Source organism: Rana temporaria, chromosome 10 (assembly GCF_905171775.1).
Source record: "Rana temporaria chromosome 10, aRanTem1.1, whole genome shotgun sequence".
NCBI lineage: Eukaryota > Metazoa > Chordata > Amphibia > Anura > Ranidae > Rana > Rana temporaria.
In genome coordinates, this window is record NC_053498.1 from 22,367,701 (window position 1) to 22,388,778 (window position 21,078).

Sequence of the window (21,078 nt, forward strand, 5' to 3'; positions counted from 1 at the left end):
GACTTGCATGTGTATTTTTAGCTTTAATGCATTTCTTTTTATTTTCCCATATTGAACCACATCTCCCATATACAGTAGCTGTCCACCCCTTTATTTTAACTAAGTCTTCATTTATTATTAACAGTGGTTGCCCGTACGTACGGGGCACAGGGGCGCTTCCTCTTAATCCAAGCGCCCGGCCCCTAATTTGAATGCAGGCTGCTGGATGCATGGATTCTAATGGGAGGGTTTTTCTTTTTTAAAAGCACATGGTTAGAGCCTGAGGCTCTATCTGGCTTAAAAAAAGGGTGGGCTCGGGGTGCAGAACACTGTTTTTGCCCGCCCTCAAAAATATATCAACAGCCACCACTGACTTTTACTATATCCTATTGTGACGTTATTGACCTGCTTAGTTTCATATTGTCAGCAAACACTGAGATTGAACTATCTATTCCAACCTCTATCATTTATGAAAAGGTGTAACAAAAACATGATATAATCAGCATATTACCTGTATGCAAGAGCTTACCAAAATATTTCAGACCTGGTGATATGACAAGCCAAAGCAAGTGTAATCCTGATAATATATGGGCCACAAATAATATACATTATGCAGGTAACAAACAGTGAACTGTTACAATATGGGGGCAATAAAGGGGCAATTATTGCAATACCAAGGCAGCACTGTAATGCAAAGGCAACAAATGAACAATCATTACAAATGGGCAGCAAATGGACAAATGGGACAATATGTGGCCAACTATATAGAGGCAATAAATAAGCAATTATGACAATCTCCCTTCAAATCTATTCAATCATCCCATTCCCCTCACCCCACTCAGTACTGATGGCAAGTGAGGTTCCAATTCACCCCATTGGTGGTCAGTGGGTTCTAATTCCCCTTTCCATGGGGTTCAATTCCTCCACTTCCCTAGCACAGATGGTCATTGAGAATAAAATATCCCCTAGCCTTACTGTATATTATTATGCATCCACAAATCCTGCTTTAGGTTCTATCTTGCTACGGGCAGCTGAAGCAAAAACATTAATTGGGAATGGAAAAAAAAACACAACTGCAGCAATATCCCTATGGCATAATCTCTTCAACCAACAAGTCTCTAGGGAAGACCTAGAACTGCAAATATTATCTAGGAGAGAACATCCATCTTTTATATACACATTGGTTGTTTGCTGTTCAGCCCAACAAATGTCACAGAAAAATAAAACATCATAATTAAAAAAAAATCCCAATAACCCAATAAAATCTAAAATCTCATATAAGGTTAAAGAGTTAATATCCTTTTAGAAAGTCAATTTTATTATTTTTAAACCTACAGTTTTATTTTGAAAAAATCAGCAAACTGCAACTAAGGTATATGGTTGCAAACTTCCTGTTACAGGGTTTTTAAATGTCTATTTTTTATATTTTATAAAACTGATCTATAAACTTTATTAGCTGGATTCACGTAGGGTTACACCGGCTGTATATAATACTGTAATATTCACATCTCCCCCGTAATGTCCACATCTCCCCCATACATCTCCCCCCATACTGTAATATCCACATCTCCCCCCATGCTGTAATGTCCACATCTCCACCCATACTGTAATATCCACACCTCCACCGTAATGTCCACATCTCCCCCATACATCTCCCCCCGTACTGTAATATCCACATCTCGCCCTATACCGTAATATCCACATCTTGCCCCATACCTTCATGTCCACATCTCCCTGCTCGCGCGGCTACAAGGCCGCCGCCGGGTGTACCAAGATGGCCGCGGCTCCGTAGCTAGGCTCAATCCGTGGATCGTCCCGATCAAAATTATTTTGATCGATCAAAGAAATTAACGATCAATGGAGGAATTAATCGTTAATTTCCGCAGCCCTAAGAAAAAGTATTTTAAAACTGATTGCGACTGTAATAAAGATAAAACTCATTTAAAAAATGGCATGGGTTGCCCCTCCGCAGTCCAGTTTATATTCTACTCTCGGCCATTTTGCCTACAAAGTCTGATTTTCTCTATAAATTTAACCCTATACGAATGTGGCTTCAGGAGTGTTGCTCTCATTTTTGATAAATACTTGATCCCCGTATATTTGTCTACACAGAATGCTGTGGTCTATGGGGCTGGGATATGTCAAACATGACAGGATAAAGATGCAACATGCCTTTGTAACCGATATCTTTGAAATGTAAGTTGTATGTCAGTGGTTCTCAACCTGGGGGTCGGGACCCCCTTGGGGGTCAAATGACAATTTGCCAGGGGTCACCAAATCCTGGGCTGTTCCTGAAGCCCGCAGCACTCACAGCCTTTTGGCAGATGCCCAGCAGGGCAGTTCCTGGAGCCTGTGGCCGCCCATTCAGTTCACAACATGGCTGTGTGGCAGGCAGAGACTAGAGGTCAGCTGACTGGTGAGGAATGTGAAGTGGGAGGGGCTGGAGAAGACCCTATCTTCTGATTTCAGCATAGGGGTCACTGCTGCGAGACACTACAGAGCTGGAGACACAGTGGGTAACACTACCTGTGATTAAAGTCCCTACTACAGTTCTCAGGTCAGCAGGTGATCTTGATCAAGAGCACCCAAGTTGGCTGATCAGAACTCCCCGCCAGCACTGCCACTCATCCCAACTCCCCCCAAGGAGAAAGAGAAGGCATAAAAATAGAGAATACATGGAAGGGAGAGGGAGAGAAGGAATAAGAGAAAGAACAGAAAAAACAGCTAGAGGGGGGATAAAAAAAATTAATTAAGATAGAGAGATAAAAGGGAAAGAAAGGAGAAAATAAAGAGAGTGTGATGCTGCGTACACACGATCATTTTTCAGCATGAAAAAAAACTTGTTTTTCAAAAACTTAATTTAAAATGATCGTGTGTGGGCTTCACATAATTTTCCGGCTTCTGAAAAACAACAACATTTTTTTTCGAACATGCTGCATTTTTTAACGACGTTTTAAACTACGACGTTTTTCGGGTTGTAAAAAATGATCGTGTGTGGGCTAAAACAACGTTAAAAACCCGCACATGCAAGTTATGAGACGGGAGCGCTCGTTCTGGTAAAACTAGCGTTCATAATGGAGTAAGCACATTCATCACACTGTAACAGACAGAAAAGCGCGAATCGTCTTTTACTAACACGGAATCAGCTAAAGCAGCCCTAAGGGTGGCGACACCCGAATGGAACTTCCCCCTTTATAGTGCCGTCGTACGTGTTGTACGTCACCGGCCACGCTTTGCTAGAGCATTTTTTTAAAACAATGGTGTGTGGGCAACATCGTTTTAATGATAAATGATTAAGCACTAACTAAGTGTGAACAAAGTGTGTATTTGCGGTGTTTGCTCATGTTCCTTCAATAAAGACAACTCAAGAGTTCTTTGGTGTGCGGCCGTCCATCCGTCCTTTGCTACTTTCCGTCATTTTAATGATGAAGTTGGAAAAACGTTGTTTTTTCTACATGCCGAAAAACGTCGTTTTTTTTAATGCCGAAAAATGATCGAGTGTACGCGGCATTTCTCTTTTTCTCAAAAAAATTCCATAAAATGTAATTGTTTCTTATGCCGCGTACACACGATCATTTTTCGGCATGAAAAATAAAACGACATTTTTCGGCATGTAGAAAAAACAACGTTTTTCCAACTTCATCATTAAAACGATGTTGCCCACACAACATCGTTTTTTTTTAAATGCTCTAGCAAAGCGTGGTGACGTACAACACGTACGACGGCACTATAAAGAGGAAGTTCCAATGCGGATGACGCCACCCTTGGGGCTGCTTTAGCTGACTTTCTGTTAGTAAAAGACGATTCACGCTTTTCTGTCTGTTACAGCCTGATGAATGTGCTTACTCCATTATGGACGGTAAGTTTAGCAGAACGAGCGCTCCCGTCTCATAACTTGCTTCTGAGCATGCTCGGGTTTTTAACGTCGTTTTAGCCCACACACGATCATTTTTTACAACCCGAAAAAAGGACATTGTTTAAAACGTCGTTAAAAAATGCAGCACGCTCGAAAAAAAAAAAATGTTGTCGTTTTTCAGAAGCCGAAAAATGATGTGAAGCCCACACACGATCATTTTAAATGACATTTTTTTAAAACGTTTTTTTCATGCCGAAAAATGATCGCGTGTACGCGGCATTAGACTTGAATCATTGCCTATGGATGACGGTATAACACACATAAAATGCACACAACGCATTCAGTTTCATCTTGAGGGCTAAGCTAACACATGGTGTGTATTTCATTGGGATCTCCACCACTGCTGGATCCAGATTGCTAAGGTTTGTCCAAAATCAATGCAAATATTATTTTTAAATATTTAAACAAACGTCATCAAAAGATTTTATAGAATAGTAAATCCACCCCGTGGACTTTTAAAATCATATATATATTTCAATATTTCAGGAGGACATAACAATTTCGAGAAGCAAACGAAGATCACCAAATTCCAAGACATTTAAAAACAATAAAGATAAAGACAACCGGCGTTGTCCTGTTGCTTCTCTCTCTTGGTCTTTCCACAGGTAAGAGAATTATACAATCGTAAATCACAAGCCTTTGTTACTCTTCTTTTTTTAAGATGAGTTTTTATTGTTTTAAAATAAATGACAACAAATGCAACCATTGATATATTCGAATCGATTCAAATTTTCCAAATCCAAATTTGGATTGATTCGAAACGTTTTCAATTTTTTTTAAAAAAACTTTATGAATTTGAATAGTTTTTGAATTGTTTTAGAATACTTATTGAATTTGAATAGTTTTTGAATTGTTTTAGAATACTTATTGAATTTGAATAGTTTTTGAATTGTTTTAGAATACTTATTGAATTTGAATAGTTTTTGAATTGTTTTAGAATACTTATTGAATTTGAATTGTTTTTGAATTGTTTTAGAATACTTATTGAATTTGAATAGTTTTTGAATAGTTTTAGAACACTTATTGAATTTGAATAGTTTTTGAATAGTTTTAGAATACTTATTGAATTTGAATAGTTTTTGAATAGTTTTAGAATACTTATTGAATTTGAATAGTTTTTGAATAGTTTTAGAATACGTATTGAATTTGAATAGTTTTTGAATTCAAAACGTTTTTTGAATTCGGATCATTTTCAAATTCGAAAAAAGTTTTCCAATTTCCAAAGAGAATAATACAGAATAGAAAATAAAAGATTATAATAGAAAAGAATATAACAGAAAATAAAAGAATAGAATATAATACAGTAAAACAGAACAAAAGAGGGTAAAAAATAAAAGAACATAAAAGAATGGAATGTAATAGAATAGAAAGGAATAGAATAGAATAAACAAAAAAGGATAGAATAAATTAGAAAGATTTTCTGAATTTTGAATAGAAAAGAAAACAATAGAATTAAAAAAACAATAGAATAGAAAATAAATAATATAACCATTTCACAAAATTCAAATAGAATCAGTCAAATAGAATAGATTAAAAAAGAATAAATTAGAATTGAATAGAAAATAACAGAATAATATAGTAAAAACCAGTACAGAATAGAATAAATTTAACCATCTTTCTATTCTAATCTATTATAATCTGGGCTTTTTTTCAGGGGGAACTTGGGGGAACTCAGTTCCACCACCTCTGGCTCAGACCCTTTGGTGCCTGCTCACCACAATCACTTTTAAACACAGAAGTCTGGTTTCTGTGTTTACAAATGACAGCTTTGTAACCCCCTGAACTCTGCACTGTGTATGTAATGCAATTGTGGTATTTAATGCCCCTTTAAGACCCTTCTACTGTTTGTGAAATCTGAACGGGTCGTGGTTGAGTTCCTGCACCTATTTTCTGAGAAAAAAGCTCTGATTATAATCTATTATTTTCTATTCTATTCAAATTCAAATAGATTATATTTGAATATTGGGAAATGGTTATATTCATTCTATTGTATTCTATTATTTTTTTCTATTTGTTTATTCTATTCAATTATTTTATAATCTATTATTTTATTTTCTATTCTGTTTAAATACAAATGTATTCTACTCGGAGATGGTTATATTCTTTCTATTCTATTCTGTTGTTTTTTTTATAATACTATTCTGTTATTTTTTTATTCTATTCTAATGTATTCATTTATATTCTATTTAAATTTGAATTGATTCGATTTGAATATTAGGAAATGATTATATTGCTTCTATTCTATATATTTTTTTTAAATTATATTACTTTTTATCCTATTATAGACAAAAGAATTAAAATAAGTTCTAAAAACTCTAATCAAAAAATTGCAGATTTTGTAGGCACAACATGAGACAGTTATTATAAAAATATATCTTTAATACATATAATAAAAATTACCGTATATACTCGAGTATAAGCCGAGTTTTCCAGATTTTTTTTAGGGCTGGAAATACCCCCCTCGGCTTATACTCAAGTCATTGTACCTGAAATTATTGGGAGGCTGTGGGCGTCCATCATTTAAAACCTGCGGTCTCCTCCTGGTCCCTTCCGTGATAGGCGGAACTGTGTCTGCTGAGAAACGCCTATCACGGACGTTCTCTCATCCTCGGGTTTTCCAGCAGACACTGTGTTCAGTGTTCCGCCAATCATGGACGCCTTTTCATACTCGGACAAGAGGACATCTGTGATTGGCGGAACACTGAACACAGTGTCTGCTGGGAAACTGAGTCCGAGGATGAGAGAATGCCCGTGATAGGCATTTCACAGCAGACACAGTTCCGCCTATCACAGAAGGGACAGGAGGAGACCGCGAGTTTTAAACAATGAATGGACGGCCGCAGCCTGTCAATTCCAGGTACACTGACAATGTGCACAGTGAGGATGGGCACAGTGAGGTTGTCACAGTGAGGTTGCAATGGGCACAGTGAGGTTGGGCACAGTGAGGCTGGGCACAGGGAGGTTGCAATGGGCACAGTGAGGCATTGCCCGGGACAGTCCTGCACAGGTCTGTCCCGGGCACCTTCATCCCAGGACAATACAGTGTCCCAGAATAAAACTGACATAGCCACCCCCCAGAGCTGATCTGATGCCCCCAAAAAAGGCCACCACATTGCCACTTTACTCACTGACAGTACTTGTCCTGGCCGGGAAGAGGCACAATCCCCGCCCCCCCTGCTTGTGATTGGAGAAATTATAAATCCCGCCTCTTGTGTCTAATTACCTTAGAGCCAGCACTGGAACAAGGTAAAATGGGCCTCGGCATGCCAGGACAAGTACTGTCAGTGAGTAAAGTGGCGATGCGGCAACCTTTTTTGGTGGGGGGCCTGATTAGTGCTTCTGGGTAAAGCGTGCACCGGCCGCCCCCTGGCTGTGCTGTGATTTGTTACAGCACAAGCTGATTTTTAGGAAGGGGGGTGTCCCTGAATGGCAGTTTGGAAATGTGGTCACCCTACGGCTCATCGCCCCCAATGGATTTCTATGGATGCGCGGCGAGCACGAGAAGCACAACCTCACAGCGGTGATTTTCAGCATGATCCCACCGCGCTGGAAACATAAAATCGCGGTCAGGCGCTGTAGTCTGATAAACTTCTGCCTGGTGGAGGGTTTACAGCCATTTGTGCAGCAAATGTGATATTCTGTCTTTTAGGAAGGATGATGGTCTAATTTATCACCTTTTACCTATTTTAGTTCTAGCTGAAAATGTCACGTGTTTGAAATGTGATGGCCACAATACTGACTATTGCGAAGGTGAAGAACATAAATGTCCAGATGACAATCTTTGTATGACCATCTCTGAAAGTATTGGAGTGGATCCTAATAGTGAGTATCATGCTTTAATCTTAGATCTCTCCATTGGTGGAAATCATAATAATAAATAACAATCATGTCTATACTTACCTGCTTAGCGGCTGCAAACCTCCACTTTTTGGGTGCTCCACTGGCGCTCCTGGCCCCTCCCCTATGTTCAGTGCCCCCATGGGAAGGCACTTCCCATGGGGGCACTCGTGCATGCTTGAACCCAAGCCCCTGCTGCGTCCATTGACACAGATAGCGGAACTTGGCCCCACTCCCTGCTTCCTTATCACTGGCTTTGATTGACGGTGGCTCCTAGTGCCCCAGCCAAGCCAGCGAGACCAGAAAGTGAGGGGAGAGAAGATCTGAAGATGTAAGCAACGCTGGAACAATTGAGAGCTCAGGTAAGTAAAGGGGGGGGTGAGGGGGGATGCTGACACTTAAAATTTTTTTACCTAAATGCAAGGAATACATTAAGTTAAAGCGGAGTTCCGGCCACAATTTCACTTTCTAAATATAAATACCCCTGTAATACACAAGCTTAATGTATTCTAGTAAAGTTAATCTGTAAACTAAGGTCCGTTTTGTTAGGTTGTTACAGCATTTAGACACTTTATAAAATAGAAATTGACTGGGGCCATCTTAAGTGTGGGCATCATGAAGTCAGACTGTATGACTTCCTGGATTTCAGCCTTGCAGATCTAGCACATGCTCAGTGCTGCACAAGCAGTGTCAGATCAGGTTTCAGCACCTGTGCTGTCCAAGTTACATGATTCTTTGAGACTGGGGAGTGCACAGACTCCTGGAAAGTTACACCCACTACATTCCCAGGAGTCTGTGCGGTGTAGGTTAGACAGCATTAAGCACCTAGGTGCAGGAAGTGGGAAGATTAACTATTCTGCCTAGCAACAACACTTTGAAGGCATCTAAAAACATTTTTTTTTTCCGTAAAGGACTAATGACATTTTTTTTAAAACTACTGATGTAATGTTATATTTATGGGTGGAACTCCACTTTAAAATTGTTTAGGCTTCACAACCACTTTAAAGCGAGCCAGGGAAGCTGCTTCTGTTTGATCTGCAACTGCCATTGCGCTGCACATGTTAATAATTTGACACCAGCCATTTGATGGCTTGACAGTTTGGTTGAGAACACAAGAAAACATGACAGTTAGCAATCCCAGCATTCCAGGAATGTAATTGTTTTTTAAACCGTTTCTGCTTTATAATTTACTGCTGTTCAGGGGTTTTGGGCTTCAGCAAAATGGCAGCCTCCAGCAACAAGAAACAGAAACAATACTGGAGGAAATTTACATAACACACTACTTTTGGTGGCATAATTATTAACGTGGAATGTATGTTCCTTGCTAAAGAACATTATTTTTTATCAAGATGTTATGGGTAAAGTTCCATTTTAAACATGTATGATCTATCATTATAATTTGTTCAGAGTTCTGTCACCTATAACACAAAGCCAGTGGAGTCCATGCTGTCAACCCATGCTGGATGGCTTTATATGAGATTGCTCTCCTTTTGCTGTGGTTATCTACCAACCAGCTCTATAAATATATTTTGTGGCCTCTTACTCTTCCTTTAGTAAATGTGAGCAAGCCACCTCTGAGGCCTTCTGCTTGAATGAATGAATGAATGACTTGTATAGCGCTACACATGCGAACTGAATCGCCTCTGGGCGCTTTTTCTAGCCAGTGTCGGCTTGGCTGGTGCGGTCATTTTACCCCGTAGGATCTCGACACGCTTGGGACACACAGTCATACACACAGATATACATATATATACTGGGCCAATTTTTGGACAGGATCCATTTACCTACCAGCATGTCTTTGGAGTGTGGGAGGAAACCAGAGGACCCGGAGGAAACCCACGCAGGCACAGGGAGAACATGCAGACTCCAAGCAGATGGTGTCGTGGTCGGGATTCGAACCAGCGACCCTTTTGCTGCTAGGCGAAAGTGCTACTCACTGCACCACTGTGCTGCCCTTGACAGCCATTGGTCTTCTGTGGGGCTTTAGGTCTGGGTTGGTCTCAGACCCCTGAGCCATTACCTGTCTGGACATCCAGTCACCTTCATATCTTTGATTGCTTCCACTACCTTACCACCTGATGAAGACTGTATATACGTCGAAACGCGTTGGGTTAACTTAGTGGATATGCATTTTATTTGAATAAGTTCATGTATTCCTGCAGTATATGTATATTGTAGGAATGGTACAAGCTCAGGACGTGAAGTGTCTCACCCAACCAATTTTAAATCCTGCTTTTCAATAAAAGTTTTTTTTTTTTTTACTTTTTATACACCAATTAGTAATTGTGTGATTTTTATTTCTGAAACAAAGTCTCATGGGAGATATCTTTTGTCTAGTGCATCAGGGATGGAGCAGCCCTTTTCCCATGATATAATTGCTATGCTCTACTCCCTATAGCACAAAGCACATGCAGTGAGTACTTTCTAACACTAGTAATGAGGTCCCCCCGACCCTCCTGATACAGCCAATTAAACAACAGCTATAAAGGATACGGCTGATTCAAAGCTACAGCTTATCTAGTCTCTGAGCACTTTCCACAGATAAGCAATGGCAAGAGGAATACAGAGAATGACACGCCCCTCCCCTGCATTCATTTTGCCACTGCTTGTCTGTGGAATGTTATGAATCAGCCGTCCCCTTCTTAGCTGTTATCAGATCGGTTGTTGCATGAGGGAGGGTGGCAGGTTGGACCTCATAACTAAGGTTAGAAAGCACCTAGCAACATGGGACAAAATACTTCATGTACTTTGTCCCATAGGGGACAGAACTGTAAAATAATTATAATACTAAATCTGTAAAGATATGAGTTAAAGCTTGTAACGACACTACTGTGTGAGTGCTATTTGTTTTAATGCTGGATCTCAGCTGCAGAGGCTTTTCAGGACTAACCACCAGTTCACTCTCTATATTCTCAGAAAGTTTGGGGTTAATTCATCACATCCTCAGATTAGAAACCAACATGAATGTAACTTATTAAATCATAAGCGTGGAAAAATAGATGATTAGAATTTAGTCTCTGAGGTATTATAGACTGTCAATATTCCCTTGCTATGCAGTTGTTGTATGACAGGAACTAGAGTAAATGGCTGAGTACTGGTATGAGGCGATGATAATGTTACTTCACATATATATGGCCATTAATTGCAGAATGCTCAGTCCATCAAACAGAATCAAGAATAACTTGCTCCAATAGCATGTAAATGGATAAACAGTGACAGTGCAAGTCAAATAGATAGACTATGATACTTGCGGTTCTGCTGGCTGTTATAGTACTTCTCCTGGAGCTGAGAGGGAACAGGGTCCTGGGTTCCTGGATGCTGGAGGATCTGGTCTATGGCTGGTAAGAGGTATTGAGAGCTGCTGATGTGCAGGTTGCAGGGAGACAGGATATCCCCGGTCGGGTCTGCAGGAGGTGACAAGGGTTGCAGGAGAGTCTTGGGGTCCTGGTAACTCGCTGGGCGATCCCAGATGACGGCGGGCATCCGACAAAATAACGGAACACCCCGCCGTCATTTCTGGGGATTTAAATAGCCGCGAATTCGCAGGGAAATCGGAGGGGAACGCTGGTCGCACTTCCGCGTTCCAGCGTGGAACGCAGACACCCGCGCACAGGAAGTGAAGCGGATGTCTTGCAGAACGGAGCGCAGCTGAATGGATAAGATACAGCGGCGCTCGTTCTGCAGGAATAACATCAGGGATGTTACAAAGCTTTATAACATGGCATCATATAGACAGTACCTTACTATAATTTTTTTGCAGGTAAACCTGTCCGCTCCATTAGGAGACGATGTTCTAATAACCTGCCTTGCACGGGTGATTGGTATGCCTATTATAATGATACCATTTTCTTTCAAATATCACCGAAGTGTTGTAAAGGAAATCTTTGCAACAATGGAACTTTTCAAGGTGAGTGTGTCTTTGTTTTCTCTATGTTTATCTACAAGTGTGAGGTCGAAGCTAAAGAGAACCAGTCACAACTAGGGATGAGCCGAACACACCCCCGTTCGGTTCGCACCAGAACCGTCGAACGGACCGAACGTTCGCGCAAACTTTTAGAACCCCATTGAAGTGTATGGGACTCGAACGTTTGAATTCAAAAGTGCTCATTTTAAAGGCTAATATGCAAGTTATTGTCCTTAAACGGGTTTGAGAACCCGGGTCTAGCCCCAGGGAACATGTATCAATGGAAAAAAAACGTTTTAAAAACAGTCGTTTTTTCTGGAGCAGCGATTTTAATGATGCTTAAAGTGAAAAAAACAATGTGAAAATTCCTTTAAATATCGTACCTGCTGGGTGATACTATAAGAAAAAAGTAATTTAAAACTGCTTGCGGTTTTAATGTAATGTTTGGTCCCTGCAATATGGATGAAAATCATTGAGAAAAATAGCATGAGTTTCCCCCCCTCCCCCCAGGTCATTACCAGCCTCTTTGGCCCTATATACTTTGAACAGCAGTATACAGGCGGTGCAAACAAGACAGGGACTGTAGGTTTGTTGTTAAGTAGAATATGTTTGTAATTTTGAACTGGTACTTGTAAGTGTAGCTCCAGCCAAAAAAATCTATTTTTTAAGCTTTTTGGAAAACATAGAGCAGTGAGTGCGCAGTGAGGTAGGGTAATACTGTAGTGACGTTGTACAAATCAGCCATGCTATTATCAGCTATCACTGCTGTGGTTTTTGATGCCCCTCGGTCTCCTGACTGTGTTTTAAAGGATCAACTTCACATCTACGCGATGCATCAGAATATGTGCCTTGCTGCAGAACAGCCTATTAACTTGAGAATGAACTGCCTGCCACCCCTCAATAGCACCAAAGTGCATGGGCCTTTTTTTAATTGTATTTTTTAATGTCGCTGCACCAAAATGCACGGTGCTTTTGTTAGCATGCATTTTTATTTTTGTGATTGAGATATACCGTATTTATCGCGGTATAACGCGCTCTGGCGTATACCGCGCACCCCCAAAGTGGCCCCCAATCCTGTGGGAAAAAAAGATTTTTTGTTTTTTTGTACTTACAGTTTTGATGTCTTGCGCGGCGTCCATCTGCGGCCTCGTCGGGTCCGGCGTCCTTCTGCGGCTTCGGGTGTCCTCTTCGGCGGGTCCGGCGTCCGTCTTCGGCGGGTCGGGCGTCCATCTTCGGCGGGTCGGGCGTCCATCTTCGGCGGGTCCGGTGTCCATCTTCGGCGGGTCCGGTGTCCATCTTCGGCGGGTCCGGCGTCCATCTTCGGCGGGTCTGGCGTCCTCACGCTCGTTTCCCGCCACGACTTTGAATACTGCGCCCGCATATAGCGAGCGCAGTACACTCGTGAATCTTCGGGCAGGCTCGGGCGCCTCTCGCACTGACGTCCTGTACGCTCAGGACGTCAGGACGTCAGTACGAGAGGCGCCGAGACTGGCCGAAGATTCACGAGTGTACTGCGCTCGCTATATGCGGGCGCAGTATTCAAACTCATGGCGGGAAAGCGGGTATCGGCGTATATCGCGCACCCACGATTTTGCCCTGATTTTCAGGGCAAAATAGTGCGCGGTATACGCCGATAAATACGGTATATAATGTGTGTGTAAATAAAATAAAAAAAAACACAAAACTGCATGCTAACAAAAGCACCATGCATTTTTTTGAGAATCGTGATCTTCATTCTAAGATTCTTCGTGATTTTCATTTTCCCCAGAACCGTGCAGCTCTACTGCCTTTAGGAATTAATATGAGAACACCAGCAAATCTATTGATGTAGCTTTAGGTGCAAATCTATTGATGTAGCTTAGCATGCTAAGAAATTTTGATCCGCTGGAAACTGTCCGATCCGTCGGACCAGTTTCAGCGGATCAACCCGGTCGTGTGTACGGGGCCTAAGTGATGAAAACTGCAGATTTAAAAATGTTGATTTTATTTTTTAAATGACATTAACATGTTAAAGGGGTTGTAAAGGTAAAAAAGACCCTATTGGGATATGTTGGCCTAACAGAATTTTCCCCCCTATGGAAAAAAAACAACTTACAGGAAGTAACAAGTATAGAAGAATCGAGGGAGTGGACGAGTCAAGGTATAACGCGCCTTAAGCACCTGTTTGAGGACAATACCTTAAAAACATTCCTAGATTTAACAAGGGAATTTAACATTTCAAACAAAACATTTTATAAGTACTTGCAGGTTCGCCATGCTATTCAAGCACAGTTTAGCTCTAAAACAATTGTATGGACCCAGATCCCCATCCTTATTAAGGTAATCAATGCAAGAATTGCCAAAGGCTTAATATCAACATTATATAATAGTCTGGGCGCTAGCGCGATAAGCAGAGCGGGCCCGGCTAAGAGTAAAGTAGCGTGGGAAAAAGACTTGGGAACAATATCACCCGAACTGTGGGATAGGATCCTTCAACAAGGCGCTCTGGTCTCAATTGCCCCCGCGCAAAGACTGTCCCACTTGTTCTTATTATATAGGGTATACCATACCCCGCACAAAATGTTTAAATTAGGGTGGAGACAAAATAACGAATGCCCGAGATGCAAAGATAGTTACATAGTTACATAGTTACATAGTTAGTCAGGTTGAAAAAAGACACAAGTCCATCCAGTTCAACCACAAAAAAATAAACAAACAAAATAAAATACACAATACAATCCCATATACCCAACTCCATACCCACAGTTGATCCAGAGGAAGGCAAAAAACCCCAGCAGAGCATGATCCAATTTGCTACAGCAGGGGAAAAAATTCCTTCCTGATTCCCCAAGAGGCAATCGGATTTACCCTGGATCAACTTTACCTACAAATCTTAGTACTCAGTTATTTTATGTACATTTAGGAAAGAATCCAGGCCCTTCTTAAAGCAATCTACTGAGCTGGCCAGAACCACCTCTGGAGGGAGTCTGTTCCACATTTTCACAGCTCTTATAAAGGAGATCTAATACACATGGTCTGGAAGTGCCCCAAACTCTATGGCTTTTGGGTGGAAATAATAGAGAAGATAAACAAAGTCTTTAGAATATCTCTTGACCCAGTGGCTAGGATTTGTCTTTTGGGGTGCATAGAGGACACAAGAGTTCCTCAAGGCAATAGGGAAGCTATATTGAGATGCCTCTTCCAGGCACGAAAGACGATAGCCCAAAAATGGCAGGCACAGACTCCTCCGTCGGTAGAAAACTGGTTAGCAACTATGAAGCTAACAATCTCAAACGAGAGAGTGTATTTCATTCGTCAAGGGAACTATGGGAAATTTGAAAGAATATGGGGACCGTGGCAGAGGGCGGAGGGGAACTTAGGCTAGGGAAATCGGAAAAATTCCTTCCAGGATACCACGCCCCCCCCCCCCCATTGTGACACCCATTGTGGTCGGGGTGGGACGGATGAAAGCCCCAAATAGGGTTCAGCACCCCCCCCCTGGGAATTTGACCAATATAAAGAAAAAAGCTGTAAACTCAATGGCCTCATCTCTTCTCGTCTCTCCTTTTTGCTCAGTGGATTGATCAATAGGGTAGCACGCTTCCTTAGACAGGGGTAGGGAGGGGGGTTGGGGGAGGGAAAGAATAGACATATGGCTAGGAGACATAGCAGGCACCAGGTACCTTCGGCTATACAAGCTGAGAACATGATTAGTATTGTCTGTAATTTGTCGTTTTTTGTTTAATTTTCCTTTCTTGGCTCGTATGCTGTAATACTGCTATCTGTTTAAATATCTGCCTGTTGTACCAAGCCATTTTAAAATCAAATAAAAAACAAATGAACACAAAAGGTAAAGGAAGCTATTTAGGGAAAATATTTTTTACCTTTACAACCCCTTTAAAGCTTGTTGTTAGTAACGCATTTATCGCGGTATAACGCGCTCCCGCGTATACCGCGCACCCCTAAAGTGGCCCCCAATCCCGTGGAAATTTTTTTTTTTTTTGTACTTACAGTTTTGGTGTCTTGTGCGGCGTCCATCGGCGGCCTCGTCGGGTCCGGCGTCCTTCTGCGGCTTCGGGTGTCCTCTTCGGCGGGTCCGGCGTCCTTCTGCGGCTTCGGGTGTCCTTCTGCGGCTTCGGGTGTCCTTCTGCGGCGGGTCCGGTGTCCTCTTCGGCGGGTCCGGTGTCCTCTTCGGCGGGTCCGGCATCCTTCTGCGACGTCCTCGCGGCCTCCCCGCTCGTTTCCCGCGCCGAGTTTGAATACTGCACCGACATATACAGAGCGCAGTACACTCGTGTATTGTCGGCAATGCTCGGCTACCCGCGCTGACGTCCTGTACGTCCAGGACGTGAGCGCGGAAGGAGCCGAGACTGGCCGACTATACCCGAGTGTACTGCGCTCGGTATATGTAGGCGCAGTATTCATAACTCAGCGCGGGAAAGCAGGTATCGGCGTATACCACGCACCCACGATTTTGCCCTAATTTTCAGGGCAAAAAAGTGCGCGGTATACGTAGATAAATACGGTACTTTCCATTTCTGTGGCCAATTTTTCTTTATGTTACATGATCTTTTATTATTATTATTATTATTATTATTATTATTTTATCTATTCCATTATGCACTGTTCAATTTTTCTTATGTGTTGTAATTTATTTCTTTTTTTTTTTTTACAAAATGACGACACAGAAATGAATAAAACCGCTGAAAAACTAGGGCCCAAATGTCCAGCTTGCTATTCAACTGATACTTCAAAAATGTGCACTCCGACCTCAGTCACAATCTGCAGAGGCGAAACCGATCAATGCGCCACAATACGTGCGAGGATCAAAACAGCAGGTAATTTTATTTCTAAAAACTATTATTTTTGTATGTTTGGTTGACATTTAACACAAACTCATGCCCCATAAACAGTTATAAACGGATCAAAATAATATTAGTCTGGAAATAAAGCAGTGAGAGAAGTTTTTACTCCCAATTCTGACTAGTTGGTGGGAGATTCCTAACTGCTACTAATTTTGGAAAATTTAATAAATCCCTTTAAATAATTTTACACTAACACCATCCACTGCTCTACTGACACCGTACTCTGCTCCACTGACACCATTCTCTACTCTACTGACACTGTCCTCTGCTCTACTGACAACGTACTCTGCTCTACTGACACTGTCCTCTGCTCTACTGACACCATCCACTGCTCTACTGACACCATCCTCTGCTGTACTGACACCATCCACTGCTCTACTGACACCATCCACTGCTCTACTGACACCATCCTCTGCTCTACTGACACTGTCCTCTTCTCTACTGACACCATCCACTGCTCTACTGACACTGTCCTCTGCTCTACTGACACCATCCTCTGCTCTACTGACAGCGTCCACTGCTCTACTGACACCGTCCTCTGCTCTACTGACACCGTACTCTGCTCCACTGACACCATTCTCTACTCTACTGACACTGTCCTCTGCTCTACTGACAACGTACTCTGCTCTACTGACACTGTCCTCTGCTCTACTGACACCATCCACTGCTCTACTGACACCATCCTCTGCTGTACTGACACCATCCACTCCTCTTCTGACACCATCCACTGCTCTACTGACACCATCCTCTGCTCTACTGACACTGTCCTCTTCTCTACTGACACCATCCACTGCTCTACTGACACTGTCCTCTGCTCTACTGACACCATCCTCTGCTCTACTGACAGTGTCCACTGCTCTACTGACACCATCCACTGCTCTACTGACACCGTCCTCTGCTCTAGTGACACCATCCACTGCTCTACTGGCACCATTCTCTGCTCTACTGACAATGTACTCTGCTCTACTGACACCATCCACTGCTCTACTGACACTGTCCTCTGCTATACTGACACTGTCCTCTGCTCTACTGACACCATCCACTGCTCTACTGATAACGTACTCTACTGACACCATCCACTGCTCTACTGACACTGTCCTCTGCTCTACTGACACCATCCACTGATCTACTGACAACGTACTCTGCTCTACTGACAACGTACTCTGCTCTACTGACACCATCCTCTGCTCTACTGACACCATCCTCTGCTCTACAGACACCGTCCACTGCTCTACTGACACCATCCTCTGCTCTAATGACACCATCCTCTGCTCTACTGACACCGTACTCTGCTCTACTGATACCATCCACTGCTTTCTGACACCGTCCACTGCTCTACTGACACGTCCTTTGCTTTACTGACATCGTCCTCTGCTCTACTGACACCGTCCACTGCTCTACTGACACCATCCACTGTTCTACTGACATCATCCTCTGCTCTACTGACATCATCCTCTGCTCTACTGACACCGTCCTCTGCCCTACTGACACCGTCCTCTGCTCTGACACCATACTCTGCTCTACTGACACCATCCTCTGCTCTACTGACACCATCCACTGCTCTACTGACACTATCCACTGCTCTACTGCGCATGTGTGTTTAAGCTTTTGGGTGCACACCCTAATGCCATAGGCTGCACACACCTATGCCTACCAGTATGTCTTTGAGGTGTGGGAAGAAACCCATACAGGCACAGGGAGAACATGCAAACTCCAGGCAGGTAATGTTGTGGTTGGGAATCGAACAGATGACCCTAGTTCTACTAAGATGGAAGTGCTAACGACTTAACCACGGTGCTGTGCTGGAGATGCATTTATTTTTTTATTTTTTTGTTATTTGTATGCTAATGTTTATAATCTTTGTTTTTTAGATGGCGTAGAACATGGTCTTACTGCCCAGGGATGCATGTCAGAATTGGCTTGTCAGTACCCCGACTACAGCTATGTGGTTGGACTAAATATATATAACTTGCTTGAACATGTGTGCTATCTTCCTAAACCTGAGCCTCAAAATGGTACGGAGAGTAAAGCTACAGATTGATACAAGAAAGAAACGCATCTTAATCATTTAAACAGCAAAGTGAAACTACAGCCAGCTAAATGCATTGCTTAAATAGTTATTCGTATAATTGCATCTCTGTATTCAGTGATCGACAGTGGTCTTCCTAGCCTGCTGCTTTACAGCTTTCTACATCACATCCCTTCCTCCAAGCTGCTAATCGTCATTATTACCTATCCAGCCTGGATCACCATATTCGATACACCGCCCCCCACGTCTGCTTATACTATCCTTTGCTGTGGACTTGATCCCTCTAGATCAGGGGACTCCAAACTTTATAAACAAAGGGCCAGTGTACTGTCCTTCAGATTTTAGGACGGCTTTACTGTGGCCAGTGGGAGTAGAAAAGTTTCCAATGTTAGTGGTAAAAAAAATAATGCCCCATAGCTTGTTTCAGTGAGAGTAATTGTGCCCCATTATTGGTGTAAGTGGGAGGAATTGTGCCCCATTGTTGATGTCATTATCCCCCATAATTGACATCGTTGGTGTCAATTGTGCCCCATCATTGATGTCATTGGGCCACATTGCTTATGTCATTGGGAGGAATCGTGACCAATTGTCGGTGTCATTGTGCTCCATCAAACAGGGGAGGGCTGGGCCGGGGGGCAGGGTGGCAATTGCCTCCCAGGCCGCTCTAACTTATGTTCATCATGGTCGGCAGCCTCTGCCCTTTACCATCTTTTTTTTATTCTGCACTAGGAAGTTGGGCCGGGGGCATGGCCACAGCGGCTCGCCATTAGCTGTTGCATTCTGGGAGTTGTAGTCCACGCTCAAGCTCCCGGTGGGTAGAAAACAGAGCAGCGCAGAGGAAACTACAACTCCCTGGGACCGGATGGTGAGCTTATTCGACGGTTCAATGGGCCACTTGACTGGACTTTCCCCCCAGGCCTAAGGCTGCCAGCCCTCCCCTGCCATCAAAGCAGACCAAGGATCTTCAGAGTGGGTCCAAAGCTTTTACCAGTGATCACATAGTTACAGCAGATAGCAATGTTTCGGAGTCACGCGGGACCCCTTCATCAGGCATGTGGAGATCCTTGGTGTGCTGGTGACATTTTTTGCTTTGATTCGACACGGTTTTAGCCGTTGGTTGCAACAACACCCACTTAGATGCACAGCCATTTTTACAGGAAGGTGTGCTTTGGGATTGGTGTATTGGGCCCCATCATTGACATTGTTGGTGTCAATTGTGCCCCATTATTGATGTCATTGGGCCCCATTGCAGATGTCATTGGGAGGAATTGTGCCCCATTGTTGGTGTCAGTGGGCGGAACTGTGCTCCATCATTGGTGTAATTGGAGGGAAATGTACCCCCTTCATTGGTGTCAGTGAGACGAATTATGCGCCATTGTTGGTATCCCCAAGGGCCACAGTTTGGAGACCACTGTTCTAGATGCCAGTAAAGGGCTTTAACAGGATACAGGCTGAGAATTGGTAAGAACAGACATCCCACCAAAAAATCTGATAAACAGGCTAATACAACCAGGGAGGTATTTTTTTATTTTTTTTTAAATCCCCCCCCAGCAGCTTTACTTACCTGCAATCTGAAGTAGTCCCCCACAATACTTCTCTTTCACCATAAGATGTCCTCAGTCTTACTGGTTGCTAATCAAATAAAACATGATTGTGAAATGATCGTTGCCAAATGTAATTACAATAAAATCAAACAATTTCAAACAATTTAAGAACTATATATATATATATTTTTTTACCACGGTTGTAAAATATGTACAAAGATATAATAGTATGATGGTCTTCATGTATGAAAACATCCAAAGTGGGATTTTTGTACTTTGTACTTTTGTACCGTTTCTTGAAGTAAATTAGGGGATGCAACATCAGAATTAAATGAACAGACTATTGGGTTAAACTGCCATCTTCAGAAGGACTTATGCCCTGTACACACGATCGGATATCTGATGGAATCTAATCCGATGGATTTTTTCATCGGATATCCAATGAAGCTGACTTTTATCAGTCTTGCCTACACACCATCAGTCAAAAATCCGACCGTGTCCAAAGCGGTGACGTAAAACACTACGACGTGCTGAGAAAATGAAGTTCAATGCTTCCGAGCATGCGTTGACTTGTTTCTGAGCATGCGTGGATTTTTCCCAGATGGAGATCCACACAGACGATCGTTTTTTTCTATCAGTTTTTTTGCCCATAGGAAAATTTTAAAACAGGTTCTATTTTTTTTCACCGATGGAAAACAAACCGATGGGGCCCACAAACGATCGGTTTGTCCGATGAAAACGGTCCATCGGTCCGTTTTCATCAGACAAACCGATCGTGTGTACAGGGCTTTAGATACTGCCAACAAAAAAAAAACATTGGCCAGCCATGTATAAGCCCTCCCACTTCCAGCATAACTCACTTTTGCAGAAAATCTATTTTATTAGTAGATCACAAACACAGAGAGGTGGAACATTTTATCCCTTAAAGTGTTAGTAAAGGAATTTTTTTTTTACATTTAAAATAACAAACATGTGATACCTACCTCCACTGTGCAGTTCGTTTTTGCACAGAGTGGCCCTGATCC

The 21,078-nt window shown here is 42.4% G+C and overlaps 1 protein-coding gene across 2 annotated transcripts in view; it reads left to right on the plus strand.

The window, feature by feature from the left end:
* LOC120916429 (phospholipase A2 inhibitor and Ly6/PLAUR domain-containing protein-like) overlaps window positions 1–18,879 on the plus strand; it is a 47,067-nt gene extending 28,188 nt beyond the window's left edge. The window contains exons 2-5 of one of the 2 annotated variants that reach the window (XM_040327394.1): window positions 7,586–7,717; window positions 11,493–11,639; window positions 16,304–16,453; window positions 18,352–18,879. In XM_040327394.1, coding sequence (XP_040183328.1) covers window positions 7,586–7,717; window positions 11,493–11,639; window positions 16,304–16,453; window positions 18,352–18,521 — 599 coding nt within the window. In that variant the 3' untranslated portion in view covers window positions 18,522–18,879. Of the gene's footprint in view, window positions 1–7,585; window positions 7,718–11,491; window positions 11,640–16,303; window positions 16,454–18,351 lie in introns of both variants that reach the window. The other variant, XM_040327395.1, reaches the window with a different exon arrangement.
* The last annotated feature ends 2,199 nt before the right edge of the window (window positions 18,880–21,078 follow it).